Raw genomic sequence first — 23,872 nt, 5'->3', positions numbered from 1 at the left:
GCATAATCGACTGAATTAAAGCTGCATGTGTAACCTTAATTCCAGCACTTCCTAATCTTTTAATACTTGGCTTTGACAAACTATTCTTTTATAATAACATGTAATGTTATATATAAATAAGAGTGGATAAGGGAGTCCCTTGCTATAGAAAGATGTGCTGGTTTTGTGCCACGGTAGGATGTTACACAATGCAGCTCTGAAGAGTGACTCCTGTGGCAGTGAAGGAAAAGGAAACATCTGCATTTAGACTCTAAAATTACTATGCATCTATGAGACAATTACTGGTCGTTTTAAGTTGTGCAAACACCACCGTCATAACAAAATCAGAGCTGATTAATATTTTTAACCTGCCTTCAGCTATTGTACAGAATTGACTATTTGTATTTACTGACATGAAACATTTTTTCATATAGTTAAGACCACTAGCACATTTTAGCACTACTCCTCTCAAGGAAGGATATTAGGATTTTAAAATGAAAAATTCTGAACAGTTCAAAATCTGGTTTCCTAGTGAAGCTACACTGCATACATGTAGTACAGTTTTATCAATGAACACAAATCCCAGTTGATACAAATCATGGCAAAATGACAGTGGCCAAAAAAAAAGAATGAGAGATTTTTTCAAGCCAGACTTTTATAACTCTATTCTTTGATACAAGAGTTGAAGAATATTTTATCTCATTCACTTCTAATTTAGTAGAAAGTTAGCTTCAGGTCCAAGGACCAGTATAATGCAAAGTCAGGTTTATCATGAAGCTATTGCAATCTGAACAAAAATATAATCCACAGTATAGGAAGAGAAAACCACCATACTGGCAACTGATGTCAAATGTGTCTATCTGATAGTAAGCACTATTTTTTACATCAAAAAGAGTGTAATTGGCTATGCTGCTTGCTTTTTTCTCTCCCCCCAAGACTAGCTACACTGCTTTATTTTCTCTGAGCTTATAAAAGAGAATAGAAGTCAAAGTCACATTCTACAAGAAAGATTGCTGCCTTAGCTTCATGTTGATGGTGCACTTTGACCCTCTTTCAGCACTTCAGATCAAACAGACCCAGGCTGGTTTAAGCTCTCATCCAGTTTTCACTAAATAAGCATTTGCCCTGGGAATGAAAATTGATAGAGAAAATAAAGATTGTATGAAATCAGCTTAGCTATCAAGGCAAAACCTGTCATATTAGAGAGCTTTGCCTATAGGTATAGGATGATTTGAAATTATGTATAGAAAAATAACATAGATTTGATGCTATTTGCAACCACAGAAGCGTAAATCTAAGTAAATACACTCAAGCATGATCATGCCACAGGGACAATTAATTCAAATGGCCTTAGCTTCCCAAAGAGATAGCAGTGAAAAAGTCAGTTAAAGTCCTCTAAATGTGGATTTGTACTATTACTGCTATGCTTATTTCTATGTATTTTTATGTATTTGTGTTATCAATAATTATTAGCACTACTGCAATTAACTGCTTCTCTTGCATTATGCTTAATAGCTGTAATAACTCATCCATAGGGGGAAAAAAATCACTAGAAAGACAACTGAATGACAATTTAAAATCTCAGATCTAATTCTTAACATATGACCATTGTGTTTTAACAAAAAAGTAGCTGTAAAGACATCACCTCCCTGGCCTAGTGAAACTCATGGCAATACACCTTTAAGAAATCCCTTTAAAAATCTGAAGTGCCTGGAGCTGGGCAGAAGGAGTGGAAGAAATGGGCAGTTGCTGCAGCAACAGATGAGCTGCAGGGTGGAGAGGGAAAAGCAGCCAAGAGGAAATGGGGAGCAGGCAGCAAGGGAGGAGGTCACCGCAGTTCGCCCAACAGTGGGAAAATGGAGTCTTTGTGCAAAACTCTGTGGAAAATTTATCAGTGAGGAGTTATTTGCTGTAAGAAAAGCAATAAAACACAGCAGTCCAAGAAAGAGATGTAAACAGTCTCTTGGTGGACCTTGTATTTGGAGAAAGAAGAGGTACCTTTGAAGTCAACCTAATGGCCACTGAAGGCTTTCTCTTTATTTCAGAGGTGACTGGATTTAGCATTTACAGTCATATTTGCAAAGATCCTACACACCTAAAATAGGTTCCTTGAGGTATTTTAAAAAATGTTTAAGATAGCTAGATGCTTAAATCTTGTTAAAAACTTGATGAGTCCATCAGCTAATAAACTGTCAGGTGCTTCTCAAAATCTCCATCAATATCCTTTAGGTCTTACTGCAAAAAACGCAGTCCTTGTTTCCCTTTTTATATTCATTCACATGTTCCCTGCATTTCTTCATTGTGGTTGCGCTCAGGTTATCATGAGAGAGGACATGTGTGTGTATGTGTGTGCACATATGCATGTAAAGTCTGGTAGCTCACAACTTTGTCACACGTTTTCAGAACACCAATACAATGTTAATAAAAATGCTGAAGGTGAAAGATAATGTTTTGCCATATTTGCTTCTAAATGTGATTCACGGGAGACACAATCCAACACAAGCAGATGTCACTGAAAGAAAAAAGCTACCAATGCAGTCTACAGATAAAATAGCTAATACTTGGAATAAACTAAATCTTGTGCAGGGTGATGAGTAATTTTTGTATGTCATCTGTATTAGGTCATTCAAATATCACATAAAGTACATCATGGTATTGGAAAACTAGCAAATAACACCAAAGTAAGAATGTCAACTTAGACTAGAGTCATAGAATCCCAGAATGTCCTGAGTTGGAAGGGACCCACAAGGATTGAGTCCAACTCCTGTCCCTGCCTATGACAACCCCACAGTTCACACCATGGGTCTAAGGGCGCTGTCCAGTCTCTTCTGGAATACTGGCAGGCTTGGGGCTGTGACACCTCCCTGGTAGACTACTTCTATAAATTACTTGGTCTCAGATGTTTAAAACCTTCCTAAGTGTTTTTCTTACAGAACTGTAACACTGTTTTTCTCATAAATGTTAGCGCTTAAACACATAAAATTAAATCCAGGATAGCTGAATAAGACCATGGATGGGGCAGTTCATGGTTTTACATGCATCAGAAAATTAACTTCGCTTTGAAGCTTGCATCATCAGACTCTTTACAGTGCAGGCTTCACTTCAGTCATGGGAACAGGCTCAGTGGAGCCAAACGAAGCTGCTCACAACAGTAGATTTTTTTACATGTGTCCTGCCAGACATCTGACCATCCTCTTGGTTCCCTTGTAGTGACTTGTAGCAATGCTGCACCCACCTCTAAGGAGCTAAATTGCTTCAGCAAGTGGCAGTCTCTAAATAATCAGAAATGGGTTCATCAGGAGACACTGAGGGATACCTATGAGCAGCAATCCTTCCAGGATCATCCTGAATAATCATTATCCATCAATCATCAGTTTATTTTTTGTAAGTTACTTCAGAGATACTTTTTTTTTTTATATACTATTCAGTAGATAATCACTTCTTTATCTGCTGTCACTACAGTGCTGGGACAAAATATACACATTGGATGTGTAAAGTACAAGGCTTTTGAGTAGAAACAGGGATTTCACATCTGAAAGTGAAGGCACCAGGTTTATTGATGTCCCAGTCTCCATAGCCTCATCTGCCGCACATCTTACAGTGATCCTGTTACAACAAACACAAGTGCAAATTTTGGTGCTGCATCTTACATAATCCCTGGTGGCTTCCTGAGTCAGGCAATTTAGGAGCCCTTCACGCTGTTTAACAATGGAGATGTCAAAAGATGCCGCTTTGACAGCATCTCTTTTCAACTATGTACTTAGACATACAGGTGAAATTAGAATTTGGCAGAACTGTATGTCTAACTGACCCCACAGCTCAGGAGCCAGATACGTTTACACAGATTCAAGGCCATTTTTTTGTTCCAGGCCAGCACAGGAAGAAAACCTACTAATAATTCGCAGTGGTTTATATTTTCGCTTCAGAGCAGAGAACTATTTAAAATATGGATATTTACAGAATGCTTGTAAATGAAAACCCAAGATTTAACAGTGTAAAATTTGCCCTGGAGAAGTAACTGTACACAGCAGTGAGCTCACAACGGGAGACATTTTTGCACATCCTTCTACACCTTCAGAAGTTTTAACTACCCATACAGAATCAGCTACCCGATTCTTGAAAGCAGTGATATGTAAAGCTCCTTTGACTTGCATGAAGTCATGCTAATTTAAAGAACATAGTCCTGTTTGTTCTCAAGAGTTCTCCATTGTGTTCAAACATTCAAAGTACATTTCAGTAATAGGTATCTGTACTCCCCTTGGTCTGAAACTGATATAAAACTGTCACCTATGGAGAATGTCAGCACAAATAATAGAACTACCAATGAAAGGGTGACCTGGGGGGCACAAGACTTAAGCAGATGCCATCAAAGGGGTGAGCTACACACCATTATGTTGATGTTGCACTGCAGTAAGATGAATAACATTAAGTTAAAATGGCTATGAACTCTGTCTGGTAAGGATCAGTAGCAGGACGAAATGTATTTAATATCTTCATTAATGACCTGGAATGTGTAAAAAAACCCTGAAATTTTCAGAGAAAACTAATGTTCTATTTCTGCAAACATCTGCTCATGTAGCTTTTCAAGCGGAGCAATTATTGTCTTCAGCAGGATTACTCCCATACACACAATTACACCTAATTTAGTTCTGACAAGATCAGGGACAATAGTGGAAAGATCTGAGATTGCTATGCAGGAAGTGAAAAATAATCCAAGCAAAGTCAGATAATTATAGCCATGGCTAGGAAACTGCAAAAAGAGATTTAGACACAACAAAACCAACCAAATACAAAATAGTCTAAATTAGCAGGAATAAGAAAGCTGAGCATCTAGACATCCAACAAATTTTTTAATGAAATATCTGAAAAGCCTTTAAGCCTATATCTAAAGACAGCAGCAAAACAGGCTAACGTATTTTAGGACTGATTACTAAAATTTTCCTGGAGCAAAGAAAAAAATCTTTCCACAAAGCTGTCTTATAGTTACTTTGGAAATACCATTCTCTATTGTCAGAAAATAGGGACAAAAAGCGTGAGCAAGAAAAAAGCAACAAAAATGATCAAAAGAAGAACCGTTTCATGAGGAGAAATTATGTCTCCTAGGTAGCAGACATCATACATCTCTTTTTTCAAGTGATGACTAAGCAGGATATCACCATAGCTGCCTAAAAATACTTCCCTAGTGTAAACATCAATAAAACAGATTATTTAAAGTGGTTCAAGTGGACAGAGCTAGGAATAACAGGAAAAAACAATGGACATAAATTATGTAGACTAACAAGAGCACTTCTGGCACTGAATCACGTAAAATCGTACAAAGATAAAGGCCAAAAGTCTCGTCTTCAAGACATTGAGACTAAGTGGAACGAAGTTGCGACAAACTGCGGGATGGACAACATTGTGACTGCATGGAACTTCACAATGCTGTAGTGATTTGTCATGGCATGAACCTTACTCACCCTGTCACCAAAGCATTAATAATACATTCAGAATAACTTACAATGTCCATGAGAAATGAAATCAGTGACTTATGTTTTCTGGATTGTAGTCTAATAAAGGTAATGATTTATGGGTTTTTTTGTGGACATGTGAGTTCATTGAGGCTGTAGAACAAAAAGCTATCAAAAGCACTATATAACTTCACCTAAAAGATATACTGCAAAGGTAATTCCAGGGTAGTGACTTAATGGTGACAGCACTGAGAGAAGTTTTCTCTAAATCTGGAATTTATTGCTGTTTCAGTGGTAGGTGTTGTCAGACACAGCATAGACCCATGAAATGACAGGAAAGTCATATAGTAACACTGCACATTTTCTAATCTTATACATTTTTTCTTTGCTGGTCCTGAAGTCCTTGATGTGTTACTGACTTTGGGGAAAAGCAGAGCTTTCTTAGCTTCACTAATCTATACTTCAAAGCCTGTTTTGCTGCTTACTCCATTTCCACTGTTTTAGCTCTATTTCAGCACTACTGATGCTCTTTTTCCCATGCTGGTAATCAGTGGCAGTTGGTAACAGCCTCAGCAATTACAGGCAGGCTTACCCTCAGCATAGGCCTATCATGGAAAAAATTAAGAATACTCAAACAAGAAAGGGAACCAAAAAGAAATGAGTGGAATGGAAAATAATAGAGGAGATGATGGAAGAGATGAAGGAAGAACAACAAAGCGGGGAAAGGACCAGAAGCAAAAAATGAACAGAGGAGAGCCTGGTAAGAGGCTGGAGACCTGGTAGTAACAGTTAGACAAAGTACTCTAGAGAGCAAGACAGGGTGGGAGCAAAAGGGAGACAACTGAGAAAAAAGGAGGAGCAGATATCTCTTAAGAAGAGCAGAAGACAAATCCATCAGATCAAATTAAACCATGGGAACAGCAGCAGAGTGAAATAAATAACAAACAGAAGCATGAGAGAACAGAGGAAATTGGGGAGTAGTGAAATGAAAGCAGAGAAACTAAATGTATCAGCCAAAAGGTAAAAATTCTGGCAGCTGTTGACAGCTCAGGCTTTCTTTTCTGTGCACAAGGTTCTTGCTCTCTCAGACAATGTACTTCCACAGGGGAATATGCTTTCACAAACTTCAGAGCTCACTGATAATTCTTGGTGCTCAGTTAACACAAATGTAGGAAGGTGCAGTGAGGTTGGAGCAACCTCAAGATAATCTTTTTTAGGGTATGCTCAATAGTTACCTCTTTAATAATACTGCCTTAACAGAAGTAGTTCAAGCCCCTTAACATTGGCACACATAGGTTAGTCAGTAAATGCATCAATGCAGTGAGCTCTCATTCAAAAGAGAAATGCATTATGCCTGCAGGAAGTAGCACAGAATCATAGTTTGGATTGGAAGGGACCTTCAAAGCTCATTTAGTCCAACCCCCCTGCCATGTCACCTCCAAGGTGATTATTCTTCATTCTGACATGGACCTGAGAAACAAAGGTGTGTGTCAATTTTTCTCACCAGACAAGTGTTCTTTAGTACACACTGTGGGACTTTGCTCATGTGAACATGCATTGATTGAAGAAAGAATCATAGAATAGTTTAGGTTGGAAGGGACCTTCAAAGCTCATCTAGTCCAGCCCCCCTGCCATGAGCAGGGACATCTTCAACTAGATCATGTTGCTCAGAGCCCTGTCCAGCCTGGCCTTGAATGTCTCCAGGGATGGGGCATCTACCACCTCTCTGGGCAACCTGTGCCAGTGCTTCACCATCCTCATTGTAAAAACTTTCTTCCTCATGTCTAGCCTGCATCTACCCTCTTTTAATTTAAAACCATTACCCCTTGTCCTATTTTCCACACTCATTTCATTAGGGACCTTGTAAGTGTTTCGATGAATTGTCATATTTCCTCACTAAAAGTAGGTTGTCAATATTCAAAGAACTATGTGTAGATCAAGCTGAGGAGCAAAGAATGATAAGAATTGATACAAGCTTTTTGAGCAGAAAGATTGTAAATATTGTATAAAGCAGAAGAGACCTCAAAATTGTATCTAGTAATGAGATTTAATAGAACTTTGCTTCAGTACATAGAATCTCTGATGAATCTGAGTGAGGAATGTCAATAACAAACACCTCCACTATAAAAACCTGTTAAATAATATCACAAAACTATCAAGTGAAATATCTTACTTCAATGTTGACTATAGACTGAATATTAAATAAAACGCAAAATTCAAAAACCCCTCTTCAGAATTGGATTTTTTTTGAGTTATGCATGAATACTAAATACAGTCCAATAAATTTATACCTGGATTTGCTGAACATGAGAACTGAAAAGGTTTTTAAATTGAGGAACTGAATATGGATGTCCCAAAAATTAGAATTATATTACATGCCTCTCTAATATACTTCGAGTGCTATTTATGCCTAAAGGAAGATTACTTACAGGTTTTCGAGTTGGGGTAACTTGAACAGAATGATAAAATTCTGGTTGAACTCGGCTGCTTTTCTTGATTCTTCTTTTCCTTACAGAAGTTTCCTGCTCACTTAGGTGGTGAGCTTCCACTAGAGGTTGTGTTTCCTCAAGGCGAGGCGCTACACGCCTTCTAGCATGACGAGGACTTGATCTAAAGCCCTGTAACAGAAAAAGCAATCATTGTGTTTGACATGTCCCAGAATGGAGTCATGTAACAACAGAAAAATCATACAGGATCTTAACAACAACTTGAGGTACAAGCATGCTCATCTTAAATGAATATAACGTCTATATTTACTCCATGGAACAATAAACATTTCTTGTCAAGTGCTGTTAATATCACATTTGTTTTGTATTTCTCAACTATATGCACTACTGACACAGGTAGTAGAAGTAACTCCAGTTACTTTTCTTTATAAGCTCACACTTTGAGTTATTTATAACTAAATAGTTCTAATTTAAAATTTATAATTAAAAGTTTCCAGATTGATTTTTGGCCTCATGGGAAATTGTTTTAGGGAGCATGAGCTGAAAAGGTACATTTTTTCCTGAGAATGAAAGTAAAGAAAAATTGGTAGCTGGAAACCCTTAATTATAACTAACAGATCTTGTTAAGAGTTCTGATGCTGCTGGGTTTGGGGGGAGACCTTACCATCTGGAATAAAATAATTAAGAGTGAGTGCTGCCTTTTGCTATCATCTGAAAAGTACATGTATATTTGGCCAAATTAATAAACTGAGGAAAAGCTGCCCTTCACAAATGTTTTTTAGAGGTTTGCTGTGAAAACCTCTGAGCATCATCCCAAATGTCTCATTGCCTCACGGAATTTCATTCCTTTAATGGCAACATGTATAATGCTGTTCCTGTCTGGCTACCTGCAGAGCATTTACAATGAGCATTCTCTCATTTCAGTGAGACCCTCATGAGCGTGCACGAGCCTGCCATGCGTCATTTGTACCGAGTAGCATATTAAACTTGTCCAGGTTGTAAATAAGAGTTTCTTTCACTTAGTCACATCAGCTTTCAGAATAAGTGAACCAAATCTATGTCCTTAGTGCTGCAGTTTAAGAACTATATTCCCTTTCAAAATCAAGAATAGATGCAACGATTCCTAATTTTCTACCTTATTTTTTCTTCTAGTAAAACATCTCCACTGAAGCCCTTATGTGAGAAACCCAGCACTCAGAAATGAATGGTCCATATAAAGAATCAAACTTCTGCAAGGTGAGATTTTAGCTAAAACTGCAGAAATCTATGCTGTGAATCTAAATATCCTGAGCTCCTGCCAGCTGAAAACTAGCGGGAGCAATACATTTCCATATAAACCTGCTGTTCTTTTTTCTCCCTTCCCTTAGCTTCTAGTTTTGGGTTTTGTGTTTTGTTGCTGTTGTTGCTTTGTTTTAATTAGGAAATCAGCATAGAAAAGTTATGCTAAAATGTTGTTACGCTGATAAACATAAACAAGGTCAGATGTATGGCCCTGTGCAAATTGGATTTACTCCTCTAATGTTCATGAGACTGCAAGGGAAGAATGCTCAGTCTGTTCTGGGCACTCACAGAGACAGACAGCTATTTCCATTATTTAAAGGTGTGCTGCATTAAGTAAATATACCCCTAAACAGCCAAAACACACAAACAGATATTTACATACACATGCTAGTCATTGCTACAGATATACACTGCATGCAACGGATGATGTGAAAAGGTTGAAGTGCCAAGGTGAAGTATCAGGTGAAGTAACTTCCAGGTAGCAACTTTCTACTCCTGGACACTGGACACGAATAGAGTGCAGCTCTACTTAGTCCACCTGGGAGGTTCACAGATGTCATGCATCAGGGCTATGAAATACATTTGATGAAAAGATATGGCCATAATTTCCTGAATCCCTTTTTTATGATTCATGCTATTCTACTGAAACAATAGAGTCTTTCAGACTACAGGTAGGGCTAGGCTCGGACTGCCTGTATCTTAAAGGAAGCAGAACCCTGTCCTTATCAACTAACACAAGCAGTGTAGTGGAAGCCACTGCAGCCAGCAGACCTGCGCAGATTTAAGAAAATCTCTAAACATTCATAGAGGTTAATCTGTGTGATAGTCTGCCACACTACTGCAGTGGGAGAAGTTATTGCCCCTTTTTCCTTCTATATTGTGAAATAGCTAAAAGATACTTGTAATATATTATTCAACGTGATACTAGGACTGTTCAGGATGTCAGGGACAAAACAACACAGGAAGCCTACTATAACAGAATCTCTTGTGGAAATTTTCTTTTACAAAAAAAGTTACTGTGCATCAGGGATTATTCCATAGTAAAAGAAAATATTCCTTAAGAGACCAAAATGCCCAGCAAATCTATTCTGAGTTCTGAAATCAGAAGAGACTTCCTAAATGTTAAATGCATCATGACTCATTTACAAATGATGGCTACTGGCCGAAGCCTGGTTATATACCCTGCGCTGCAGCCTCTCCCTCACCACGCTTCCATCCCCATTAGCTGGATAAAACTCTTTGGAAAAGTAAGTTTATGTAACAGAAGAATTTGGTAGAAGCTAAGCAGCTCTAAAAGTGCTTAGAGACATATGCCAAATAGGGATTTAAGTATGTGGGTCTCTCTCACTGAGTGAGTTCACCTCAAAATACTTCCAGGTTTACTGATTATTATGTTTTGATATGAAAAAGTCACTGTGACTTCCAGAAAAGTCTGGTTATAGACAGTGCTTCTCCTTCGTATTTTATATATTTTTCTCTTTTGCTGTTTATTAGTAGCAAGAAAATGGGATCTTTATCTCTTTAAGAGCTCATCTGCCTCTGTTTGTTGAGGCTTATTCTTTGCTTGAAGTCATAATCTGCCTGCAGTATCACAAATGGTTGCTCTGGGGAGGATTATAATGCAATAAAGGCAGAGGATCATGATTTCAGGTGGAAAATTAATTCCATATCAACAAAGGTAATGTTACAAGGGCAGAGTCCTCAGGCCAAACCCTTACTCGTTCCTGCAATGAGACTTTGCCAGAGCAAAAACCCAAATCTGTAAAATTTAAAATTTTGGTAACAAAATTGAAGACAGGAGTCAAAAGTGATGTAATATATGGGAGCTGCTACTCCTGTGCTCCATTGCAAAACTAGAATGGCCAGCAACTCCTTTTCAAGAGCAAAATGAACAGACGCTCCTGTCATCTCTGTCATTTATCCTTCAAGTGAACTCAAAACTGAAAATGTACCATACTAACATAGCAATCAAAACAAACCAAAAAAAAAAAAAAAGTGAAAACGACACTGATTTCTGTTTGGCAAAGATGGCACTATTTTAGATGTTAAGTCAGCACTCATGGAAGAACAGGAAAGTATTGCAAAATATCCAGGGATACACAGTACACCACCAAAGAGCAAATCCCTGAGAAAACACTAGAGATTTTAAAATCATAGGGGCAATACAACAGGCTTACTCTAACACCATTAAGCAATTTGTAGTTTCCGGTATCAAGCAAATGCTGTGTCACTGGACAGTGACAAGGCTTTCTGCGCTCTCTGTGCTGACTGGGAGTTACTCATTCCTAGACCCTACTGCCTGACGCATCTTTATGCCTGTAAAACTCTGAAACAAGCTAAACCAAATAAGACTTCAAATACATATTTTTAGAAAATCCATCTTCTAAACACTAAAATAACTGCACAAAGGTTTACACTACAAAATGTTTTTCCTTAAATAAACAACTCAGATGACCACCAGAACCAGTTTTAGATATCACAGCGGAAGACACGAGGCAAACCGAACCTGGGATTATCTTCTCTCAAAAGCATTCATGCGCACCCTTCCAGTTAAGAGTCTGTTTGAAATCATGAAGACTGATCTTCCTGGTCATACTCTCCAGTCAGCAGGAATAGAGAGGGACCTCTGGATGCTGATGCAGAGCCAAATCCTAGTTCACCTATTCTCAAGGGAGCCTTTCTGTCTGTGGAAGGAGGCTGGGGAGATCAGTCTCCTTCAGCTGAAATTCATCCTTTAAGTCTTCTCTGAAAGTTTTGTTTGATTGATTTTGTTTGTCTGTTTTTCTGGAATGAAGTGTGGTAATATTGAAAGGACCTGCTGTGTCTCTCTTTACACCCAACCAACAGTGAATGTTGCAAACCTGGGCACTGGGTGCCAGAACACACAATCCACTTACTTGTTCTGTAAAATGACTTCCACAGTAAGAGGTTCTGTTAAAAAATATTTTCTTATCCAGCCAAGTTTTAACTCTGCACCTCTGATTCAGTGACTGATTTCTTGTGTATAGAAACATGGTGTGGGATTCCTCTGACCAAAGCTCAGCAGACGTCCCCTCCCTGGGTCCCCTTCTCAAGTCACTGAAGTCAGCAGGTCAGAAGAACCATTCCCTAGTGGCACCTATTTCTCTCCATTGCCATAAAGGGAGCCCAAGCTGACTGCTTCACTCATAGACATCTATACTGTAAGTATGCAAAATAAGATAGGAGGGATCAGACCCAGGATGACTAGGTTTTGGTCTGCCTACAGTATTAATTATTCTGTATTACAAGCAGATTTCCTCTTATTTTCCTCCTTCTACATGAAATAATTCCAGTGTCTTCCATCACTTTTTTTTTTTTTTTGGAGAGTTATACATGACCTTATTCACCAACATCACTTGTGCTAGATCCTCATAGTTCAGCAGAGTACTCTTATAGATTTGTATTACTGATATATATAATAGTGTAGCATGTTTTTCCATTCTGTTTAAATATTTCCCAACCCATCGTCTTTTCTGATCAGGCTATGTATCTGAAAGAGGTCTTCAATTCATTGTCAAGAGTCATTCAAAAGGCCCTTTCTGGAGACCATAAACTTAAAAATTAATAAAGTGGATAAACGACTTTTCTCTGTAATATACCCAGCCATATCATATGTGTTCATTTGCTCCATTCTTCAGAATTTCTTCAGTATGGTCTGGTAATATTGAATTATATTATTGAATTACATTGAATATTTGATAACAAAGTATGTGATACTCTGCAATCCTTGTTATGTTTTTGCCTATTCCCATTCCTAAACTTCCTAAAGAACTTGTCCAACTTCTGGGGTTTTATATTTATAGATGAGGACATTTTGGATAATGTGAACCTTTCCTTTCACTTTCTTAAAGAATTAAAAAGAAATGCAGAAAAAATGTCTGATACTTTAATAGTACCGTGTGAATGCATCAGTACTATCCCATGTATGCATTATTGCTTTAGTGACATGGATCTTGGACTCCTCCATTCTTTTAATGTGTGATTGTATTAATTGGCCAGACCTTTCTCTTCTCCATTTTAGTTTCTACTATCCCCACTGCCTTCATCATACGTTACCTATTATTTTTATGCTTAATAAGAAACCATATTCATTCTTCTTTTTTTCCAGTGTGTAAACATTTTATATAGAATATATTTGGTGTCAGAATTCTAATTTTGAAACCGAGCCTTTCCAGCCAGTATGTGTTTTCAGAGTCACTAAACATTAACTTCAAGAGAAGACAGACTGCATTATCTGACGTCCAACTGAAGTCAACACAAATCTTTGCATTAACTTCAGTGGACATTGGGCTGCAGCCCAGTTTACCTTCTGGCAGAATTTCAGCAAACCCCAGAAAAAGCACTAGGTGGTGTTAAGCCACAATTCGGCACACAAGGAGGAATGACAACAGAACTCATCTGTGTTTGCAAATGCCTTTACAGATATTTGAGTGAGTCCCACAGATTAAATGCACTTTTGCAGGTGCACTAATGAATATCAAAGCCAAAGGAAGCTCAGATAGGATATCCAACTTCATATGCCTGCTTTTTGACAGTGGTTGTGCATGCATGAGAATTGTCATCTATTACGATTGTCAATTAATGGCCTCAAGAAAGAGTCTTTGAATTGTCAGTTACTGCCTGTTTAAAGCTTGGAAACTCTCATGTATATGCAACCTACAACAACTTAGGGCCTGGAGACATCAGTATGCATAGTATCAAAACCTTCTCAAGATACCACAGTTCTCAGCAATTTTGCAGACAGGCTCAAATAGAATTAAACCCTATAGGTGAAGTACCTACTTGAACTAAAAAGGCAGGTTTAATTAAATAACTTTATTGTATCAAATTCCCCTGCATGATGAGGGAAATTTGAAAGTCTTCCTGCTGCACATATAAAGATATATACATATGTACCTGTATTGTAAGAACAGTTTTAAATTAAAAACTGACCAAGATTGTGTTATCTCCATTGTTCTCCCATAGTGACTTCCATCCCAAATATCCTCAGCTTACAAAGAAACAACAAAAAAATCCCACAACATTTATTTAACTGCCAGTTCTGCAAGTTTAACCCAAAATCCAGAATTCAAGTTAAGTCCTCCAAAGTACTTATACAACCTCTGTAACAGTAAAGATTGCTAAGTAAAACTGGGTCTTAGTTTTCTACAGCAGGAAGATTACCAACATTCACACAGTACATTACTTCAGAAATGCACAAGGGAAAAGCAACTGCATTTGCTCTTTCTTGGTTCTCTCGGGTCTCAGAAAATAGACCTGCAACCTTTTATTGGGGGCTTTTCATCATTATTTTCTTTTTAATCTTAGCTAAGGGTTACTCCTACAAAGATCTGAATCAAGATTTAAAACATCAAATGTAAGATTTTACATTCCATTTCTCATTCCAGTCCCTCATTAACAAGCTTTCATTGATGCTTCTTTGCATGCCTTATGTTTATTTTAGGAGATACTATACTTATCTTCTAAAACCTAAACTCCAAACAGTGCTAGAACCGTATATCAGATATTGAAGACTGTGATTTGGCACGTGTCGTATTCCGAGATAAAACCACACATTCAAAGGGATTAAGAGTAATTGTCTTTTACATAACCTGAACAAGATTACTTTTCCAACTGAGTTCATGACATACAACATCAATAACCTGCTTTCCAGATCTTAAGCGGGCACCCAGGTGTATACATACAAGCCCTTGTATGAACCTAGGGTTTAGATGTGAATTTAAAATATAGTTTTTTATAACCCATGCTGCATTACACTGCTGTTTTAAACAATGTGTTTATTTTTTCCTATCGTAAGGTTAGGATTCCTATCAAAGCAGGTAAGCTGTGACACTAGGAAAATCTGTTGACATGTAAGCAAAACAGTAGCCAAACAGTGTCCGCAGTCCTGCCTCAAGATACCCTTTAAATACTCTTTCCTGTCTAAATCCATAAACCACAGAGGCTGGCCTGTTCTCCAAGCAGTCCTATTATAATCTGACGGGGAGACTTGCAGCCCTCCACGGCCGCCTTGCCTTTGCGATGGCTTGTCCCAGTTCCTTCCCTGTTACCTCAGGGCACTGCAAGCCTACGGTAGGAACGGAACAATTATTTAAGAACAAAAATAGATCAGAGTACTGCTCAATCAGTGGTCCGCAAGGGAAAGTTTCATTTAGAATATACTAGCACCTTGCCCAAGTATGTCCCTTTTCCACCCCTGCTTCCTCTGTTTTTTGTCTCATCACTTCTCAGCTTGGGCAGTGCATAGTCTACATCAGGTATAGGCCATAAGGAAATACCTTCAAATATTAAAAATACAGTAGGAAAGAAAATAAGAAATAACACACAGATTGCTAAACCATGTAAATGCTGCCAAGTATCTAGTATAAAGAAATTACTCTCCTCTGTCTCGTATGCTTGTTTGAAGTGCAAACTGGTGAGAGAATTTACACCACCACAGCATGTGAAGATGGGTCTGCACTTTGTCAAGCATAGAATAGATGCATAACTGCTGAGAGACTTAACAGGCATATATATAAAAAAGATACCTAGAACAGAATTCAGGTATCTATTAAGATACCTAGAGTCACATACCAACAACATATCTGAATGGGTCTCTCCTTCAGGAGCCCCTAGTCTAAGTTCTTGTTATAGCCAATGAAAAATGTAGTCAATATACATTCAGTGAGGCTTGAAGAACTGTTCAGCTCATCCTGAAGCAGACACCTACACTAGGTCAGCTGAGTAGCTCTGGAGACTATAAACTGTAAATGCTTACAGCGAGCTGATCTTGCTTTTTGAGAAGATGCTGTTTTTGCAAAGTCACTTTCCGATTCTGGCTGCACTTTATGTGCAGGAAGGTAGCAGCAGCATATCAGAGGGGAATGATGCCTCAACCTAGTTGTATCATTTTCTTTTCTTCGGAACAAGGAAGGAGGATAAGTGTAATGCCTCCAAGCTGACATGATTATGCATTTCAGCATAGTTAGTGCTATCGATTTCGATAATCATAAATTAAGTCTTGTAAGAACTATATTTCACTTCCAATCTTTTCTTCTATTTACTCTGCCATCCTGAAGCCGAGTGCTGTATTTGAGCAGCAGAGTGGACATGGACAATAAAGGATATTGGCACAACTTGCAAGAAATGTGTCTTTGCCCAAATGCAGTTAGTTTCTATAGCTGATGTAGCGTTTTCACCCTTCAGCCGTAACTCATGTTTCATTCGCCCGATGAGTCAGGAATGGCAAACCACTGACTCTCCTTGATGCAAAGCAGGAGGGCATGAGGGAGCACAGCAGGGGGTCAGACACTTTGGACAGCAGAAGAACCCAGATAACAGGTACCCAGGCTCGCAGGTGAACTAGATACACAAGGAACTGGCTCAAAACCAGACAGTTTTGCTGTCACTAGCTCAAGCCCAGCCATATCAGCCTGACAACCCACTCAAGCATGTCTACAGCACAGTGCAGAGTCCTTGCCCAGGGGGCTGGTGGGCCTGAGTGTGCACTCTTCAGAGCCTGAGACCGCTCCGGAACACAGAGCACGGGGAGCAGCTGAGAGGCTGCAGCTCGGATGGTACCTGCTCATATTTGACACGGCCAGGCCCAACAGCTCAGCTCAGCTGAATTGCATCCTGCATGAAAATAGCAGGGTGACTTCACCCTGTGCCCTGCATGGTTCTTCCACAGCACATCCAAGGTGCCTCTCCTTAAAAACGTCTGGGAGAGGAAGAGAGTGCGAGTGATGTTCCCATGCCCTAGGAAAACACATGCAACAGCCCAGGAACAGAAACAGCCCCAGAGGTTATACTACCCCATTCATGCGGTGGTTTCTTGCATTTAACAGCCTCAGCCTAAAGTGCTGAGCTATTTTTGAAGGGGCATCCACAACCTGATCTGCCACCCTAATAATCTAACCAGAGTAACTGAGAAATTAGTGTAGATGGTTAAGGTTTTCTGAGACATATGTGATCTGCAGACCCTTGCATGATCCCTTCTGTCCAAGCACAGTTTCTACAGCAGATGTGGTAATACATGTGCTCACCACAAGTACGACCTCAGCTATTTTAATTCACAGTTTCAATCTGAGGTTAGTTTGGGACAAAAAACAGTAGCTACAAATTCCCATTCTGTACATGTGTACAATGTGGCTGCTAACAAACTGATTGCGACAAGCCATGCTCCACCTGGATCCTCTTGAAACCAGGGCTCTGCTTGCTTGCAAGCAGCTGCCTGCGTGCACCAGGCGTGTGTGCTGTAAACAGGCATACAACGTAACTGAAGCTGAAACCTAATCTAAAACACACATTTCCAGAGATAACAGTAGATACTGAGAAGCCTGAATATGTACATATTGACATGATAGCTAGGAGGTTGTTGACATAACTATATCAATGGGAAATTACATAGTAAGAACTTCGATTATGTACCAGGTCTTTATGCAGTGGCTATCCCCATCCTGATACAGAACTGAGAGGATGTGTTCATCTATAATGCAGGTCCCAATCTACAGTGTACTGAGACCATGCCTTACCCATTGATGTGAACGGTGACACAATGTCAGTACTTTATGGGGTGATTGATAGAGCCAGGGGGAGACCCCCTCAGCATTTGAATGCCCTGCACACTGTTGATGCCAGAACAGAGATGCAGGTAACCAGATGGCCATAGAAATATAGAGGGCATTTTTACACTGCACTATAGCAGGGAGTAAAGATATCCGAGTAACTCTGGAGTTAGCTCAAGAACCCAAGTGGTCTTGCTGCAGCAACTGGGGAATTGCCATGTATTTTGTGATACAATTGCCAAACAGGCTGTTTCTCAGCACAGACCAATGCTTGCTAGGCTGTCTAAAGGCAGCACTACAGTGAATAAAGCTGACAGTGACGGACAGAGGAGCAGAATCTCAGTGGTACCTAGTTTGCCATTTACCAGCTCAATGTAACATACTGTCTGGGCCACGCTCTTGGACATGTTACGAAAACTGGATAGAAGGATTTGTCCTTATACAGTGTAACCCGTATTTATAGCTCTCCACTCATTCCTGTACATAAGTGCTTTCATACATCTAAGAAAACAATCTATTTTTGCCTCTGATTTATTTTCCCTTGAACCTGTTCCTTAACTCTTAGACAGCTAATGGAAAAAACAGTTTAAACATCCTGGGGGGAAAGTACGTCAAATACAAAGGTAAAATATTTTCAGCCTGATTCAGCTCCACAAAGACAAAGAGAGATCCTTTGAATAGGTGAATGGATGTGTTTTTCTGCCTAGTCCTGTACATTTCTGTTGCTCCTTGAATGCATTGCCTCAAATCAAACAGAAGACTCAAATTCAGCTTGGAGGGTCTGCTGATTTCTCTTTCACTGGAGCTGTACATACGTATCTGGAGCAGTTTATAAATAACTCTGCAATGCCTGGGATAAATTATGGCACAACTCTTCAAAGACTATTCATTATTGTTTTGTAAGATATCTAGAACTGTATTTTTAGGCAACTGTCTCACAATCAGAAGAGGGACAATTATGGTAAAGGCATGCTTAGGATAAATTTATGAACACTTTTTCTGGGCATCAGTCATTGGCAAAGTCAATATATACATTTACTTGAGATCGTTGTACTATAGTTTTGCATCCATTGTACCATAATGGATAATCTAGCAAATTCATTTGCTCTTAAAAATTGGCATCAATCTCAGCTGACCTATTTCACTATCAGTCTTGTCACAACAATAGACTGAATATATATAACCTTGTAGTGACTGTTCAGTATACTAAGAAGAAAACATGGGGTCTGCAAAACTCAAATGACCAAATGTTACTCCTTTGCTACAGCTGTGGTTAATATATGCTGCCAGCCCTCCCAAAGAGTCTTTACATCATGTGTCATCTCCTGTTTGCCTCATTGGTGTGTCTAGTCCCACCAGACACGCGCCTGGGTTATGTGAAGTCAGAATTTACAGTGGACTGTATAACTTCTATGGATTTGCTTCCGAGTGGGTTTATACCAGTAGGTCTCAGTGGAAGCATTCACAGGAAACTTGCCCAAAATATATGCATCAAAATTAAATAAATACAAAAAGATACCATATTGCTCATGACTGCCCACTGACACTGATACCTTCAGTTACTGAGATCATATTATTTCTAGTTTAAAAGGTAAAATAAGGGAAAAATGTAAAGCTCACGGAAAATTTCAGGCAAAAGGTTTATAAATCTGGTAATTTTCCCCCCCAATAATATGAAAACCATCAACCACTGGTTTAGCAATTAGCACAATTATCCCTTCATCATCTAATTAAAAAAACACCATTTAAAAATTCTGAATGAGAACCTTCCTTTTCAACAATTCTTATGCCCAAATCCTGAGATTTTAAGAATTATACCTGTGGATTAGTTCCTTCCAGCCTTAGGGCTAGAAGCTTACTTCCTTTTTAATTAAAAGGTAAAAACCTCACATAATCCCATGACTTCAGACGTTTAGACAATAAGGAAAACTAATTCAGAAAGAAATGTAAATCACAAGAAGTAACAACACCAACACATTAAGCAGCTCCTTTAAATTGTAAAGTACAGAGGACACTCAAACCTCTTCGTAAAGCATAAGAAGCTAAATGTTTAAACGCATCAAGCCCAAGCCCTCAAAGTACTCAGAGAAAATTCCTATACTTTATGAAAAACCAAACTTCTACAGAGAGCAAAAGAAGAATGAAGTCAGTGAATCCCTGTCAATACTAAAATTGTTGAATAACCAAGGAACAATAATAATTTTTTAAAACCCAACACAGTCCCTATTTTGGTAAAAGTCTCACCAAGTTATATTGTTACTTTGGTGTGCTTTTGCTTGAGCACAGACATTTCATTCTACAACTGATTCTCAGAATAAAGAAAGAATAGTGCAAATAGCTACATCAAAGTCTGATTTGTCATGTAAGCAATGAATATTTCTGTTGGAAATTTACTTGTTTTCTTTTTACAGCCATGGCATATCTAGGTCTCCCTCAGATTAGAAACATTAACTATTCTGGGTGAGATTCTGATGTGACTTCATGGAGCATCTCTAGCACCTGAGGGATGGAGGGAATCTTAAGAGCAGTTATAGCCATAATGAACTTAAAAGACTGCAGATTAAAAAATATATATATATAAAAACAGACCTGACAAACTTCAAATAGTATTAAAGGAATGTTAGTGGAGAGGAAGACAAACCACTGTATTATCTCAGGAAACCCTCTCATCTTTTTGCTGGTTAATTTTTCTGTTATGGAGCACCTCAAACAAAGACAGACTTTAACCTACTTTATATTCATAATGATTCATGCAAATTTGCCTCCTTTTGAGGCAGGGGGTCAAGTGTTTAAGTTCATTCCATAATGAGTCTGCATAGACTTCTGCAGTATAATAATGAGACATGTTATGCAGAGACATTCAAAATCAGGACCCACGAACACAAACTATTTGTGGATTCACTTCACCAGTGGCATATAAAAATCAGAACAGAAGAGCTGATAAGGATCATAAATACATTTTCAAAATTAGTATTTACCCTCCCATAGTATGGTATCTTATTTGTTAATGTGGCGTTCAGTACTAAAGAAAAGGGATTAAATATTTCTCACTGTATATAGGCAAAGACGATGTAGGCATGCACTGTGAGAGCTATGGCTCTGGCAAAGAACCTCAACATAAATTTGCTACACATCTATTTTTCCAAATATAAGGCTTTCCTGGCAGGCAGCCAATCACGCAGGAATTACCAACCGTTCTGTAGATAGGGCAATTATAATTCTCTGTGCAGTGCCACTAGACCACCTGCATCTTCATGTGTGATGTAAGTCAGATTTGAACCCAGCTCTCAGGAGATGAATGCCAACCCTCTGCTATGTACTATCAACCCATTTTTCATTATCTTTTATTATCATTAAGAAACACCATTTATATCTGCATCTGACAAACAACTAAGCATAGTGGAAGCTATTAAATGGACCCTGTGCTAGAGAACTTGGAGTTGAGATGTTATGTTCATTGTGGGGTGGGGGGGGAATTAAGCAAAGCCCATATTTTTACATATCATGCTTTGCTTTCATCAACATCTTACTGGAGCTGGAAGCACATAATGCTTTGTGCTGATATAGAATGAGAATGTCAAATTTTGTTTCTGATAATCCTGCCAATATTTTTGTGGGAATATGCCTGTAATTTATTAATAATCAATTAAATTAGATTCATTAAAATAAGGAAAAAAAAGGAAAATTAAAATGTAATGATATCATATGAGTCATCATTTTATCTTAAGAATCGAAAGTCTATCATTAGATAACAAAGGGGAAAACAGCTCCATCACTTAAAAATGCAGTTTAGACCATTAGCTGCGGTGTTATTCTGTCTAAACAAAATGTTGAAAAATATGAAAGAATATAACAGTTCTTAATGGTTTATTCTAGCACTTTGCAGTAAATGGAAACTTCTAGGAAATACTTCAAATGTGTCTACTTCTAACTGGGTGATATGCAAATGACCACATGCTGGATGAATAAAAATAAATGAGTCACTTTGCAAACTTCCCTTTTAAGAGTCACCATACAGGACATGTATTTCAAAAGGGTGTAACACATTAAAATTCATCTTTATCTAGGCTCAAGAGTGAAAGAATTTTACATGGAAACCAAGTATTTCTTATTGGAGGAACTAAATAATGAAAAAAAAAATTTGTTTTCCAGAGGGACACAATTTTTTTCATTTACTGTACCACTGTTTACTCAGTAACAAAACCAGACCATTCATGGTTTAAAGACAGGACACTCCCTATGTCATCTTCTTTTTGTGATAGTGCATACAAATGTCAAAATAGTTAGGAGTGTAAAATTAATTGCCAATTCAAACTACGTTGCAAAATTTCTCCCATACACACTCTTAAAAACATTACTCATAACTGGGTAATTTTCTCACCCACAACTGGGTCAGAAAAAACGCAAATAAATTAAAACTAAAGATCATTTTAGTGCAAAACTCTCAAGGCCTCCAGAGTAGCAGGCAATGGCATGAAGATATACCTTAAATCAATAGCAGGAAACCAGGCAACAGACATATCTAGACAGGAGCTCTACAGGGCAGCATGGAAACAAAGTGGATGCCAAAACAAGTTTTATTTTCCATATTTTCCTGGCAATTCTGCTCCTCATCCAGAATCCCTACAAAGTCACTGGGTTTAAGGGACTGGGTATGCAAGTGGCATGTAAGAGTTCTGGTTTCCCTGCCCTACGAATAGAGAATCACAAAATGAGGCACCTGCCAAGCAGGCTTGTAGTCTGGATCCTTCTGGGATCTCCCATGGCAGCATCCAAGCCCAGTGGCAAGTTCTCTGACACGGAGCACAGCATAGGTGAGGGCTGGCGGCAAACAAGCAAGCAGAAGCTCTGCAGTCACAAAACCTACCAGCTCTGCACATATTTGCACTGCGGTCAATAACTGGGCTCAGGGTTGCTTTTTGGACTGAGGGAGGTCTGGCATGTACAGCAAGCACTGCTTTTCTTGAAGTAACCAATTGCTTTGGAAATGACACAAACCAGCAGGCCAGTTAAGGTAATACGAATGAAAATCTGACATTTGTGCAGGGAAAAAAAAAACAAAACCAAAACCAAAAAACCCCAAGAAATGAAAGAGGACATAATGTCTTTCATGCAAAATGAAAAGTTTGCTACGTGATTTCACTAACAAAAGACCACAACGATATGTACTCAGGTAAATAGAACAACTTCTGACCTTGAAATTGCGTGCTAAATAAATTACCTCAGAGCGAAAGTGATGAGTTCTCATAACAGCATCTGAAAGGGAAGCAGAAAGACACACAGGCTGCATCCAGCTCCGCCTCAGATTTCTCTCTGGCTAACGGGTTTAGCTAATTGCTCGCCCTTCAGCGCATATTCCCGGACGGGCTCTGCCTCTCCCGGCGCGGCCGGCAGCTCCGCCCGGCATTTATATTTAATTCATCGGGAAGAAGTTGAGCATAAAGTTCCGCGGCACTTGAGAAACCGGGAAGGGCTGGGGGGTTCCCGGCCCCTCACTTCCCTCCCGCGGGCCGAGGTTTCGCTAAGGGATGGGTGGAGACAAGGCTGCCGCAGTCCTGAGCTCGGCTTCAGTTTTATTTAAAGCCTTTGCCCGGCTAAACGGAGGCAGAGCGGCCCTCCGCCAGCCGAAACCGCGGGCTGGGCCGGGGACACCCTCCCTCCGCCCTCGGGGATGAGCAGCATCGCTTACCTCGGCTCCTTGAGCGACCTGAAAAGACAGATTTGATGGGATGCCTCCCTTTCTGGAGCCTGCGGTGCCAGCAGCAGAAGAATAAAATCGTAGCGATGGTCCCCAGCAGCAGCAGGAGCAAGAAGAGGGCGCACTGGATGCTGTAGGGTCTCAACAGGACCAGGAAAGCCGCGGCAATCATGGCTCAAGCGCCCGGCTGCCCCTGTGCGTGCGCGGGTCTGCGGCGAGCGGCGGGGGGCCGGGCAGCGCCGGGCAGCCTCTCCCCCCGGCAGCGGGGCGGGCATCGCCGCCGGCACGGCGCTGCTGGAGCTGGCGGCTGGGCGGGAGGCGGCGGCCCGGGGGAGGAGGCGGAGGAGGGCGGGTGGGGGGGAGCGGGGTGGGATTCAGGCCGTGACTCAGCAACCGCCGCCGCGGAGACGGTTACGCCGGGGCTGCCCCTCCGCGCCCGCGCGGCAGCCG

The 23,872-nt window shown here is 39.6% G+C and overlaps 1 protein-coding gene across 10 annotated transcripts in view; it reads right to left on the bottom strand.

The window, feature by feature from the left end:
* Positions 1 to 23,612, bottom strand: part of DST (dystonin) — a 306,806-nt gene extending 283,194 nt beyond the window's left edge. For 9 of the 10 annotated variants that reach the window (XM_082047199.1, XM_082047216.1, XM_082047213.1 and 6 more), the window contains exons 1-3: positions 23,414 to 23,609; positions 22,946 to 22,980; positions 7,859 to 8,047 (exon numbers count right to left, since the gene is read on the bottom strand). In XM_082047199.1, the coding sequence (XP_081903325.1) occupies positions 7,859 to 8,047; positions 22,946 to 22,980; positions 23,414 to 23,594 (405 nt within the window). In that variant the 5' untranslated portion in view covers positions 23,595 to 23,609. Of the gene's footprint in view, positions 1 to 7,858; positions 8,048 to 22,945; positions 22,981 to 23,413 lie in introns of all 10 variants that reach the window. The other variant, XR_014183507.1, reaches the window with a different exon arrangement.
* Between the last annotated feature and the right edge of the window lie 260 nt (positions 23,613 to 23,872).

This window comes from Streptopelia decaocto (genome assembly GCF_964273445.1).
Source record: "Streptopelia decaocto genome assembly, chromosome: 3".
NCBI lineage: Eukaryota > Metazoa > Chordata > Aves > Columbiformes > Columbidae > Streptopelia > Streptopelia decaocto.
This window is presented reverse-complemented; position numbering and strand designations above follow the sequence as displayed.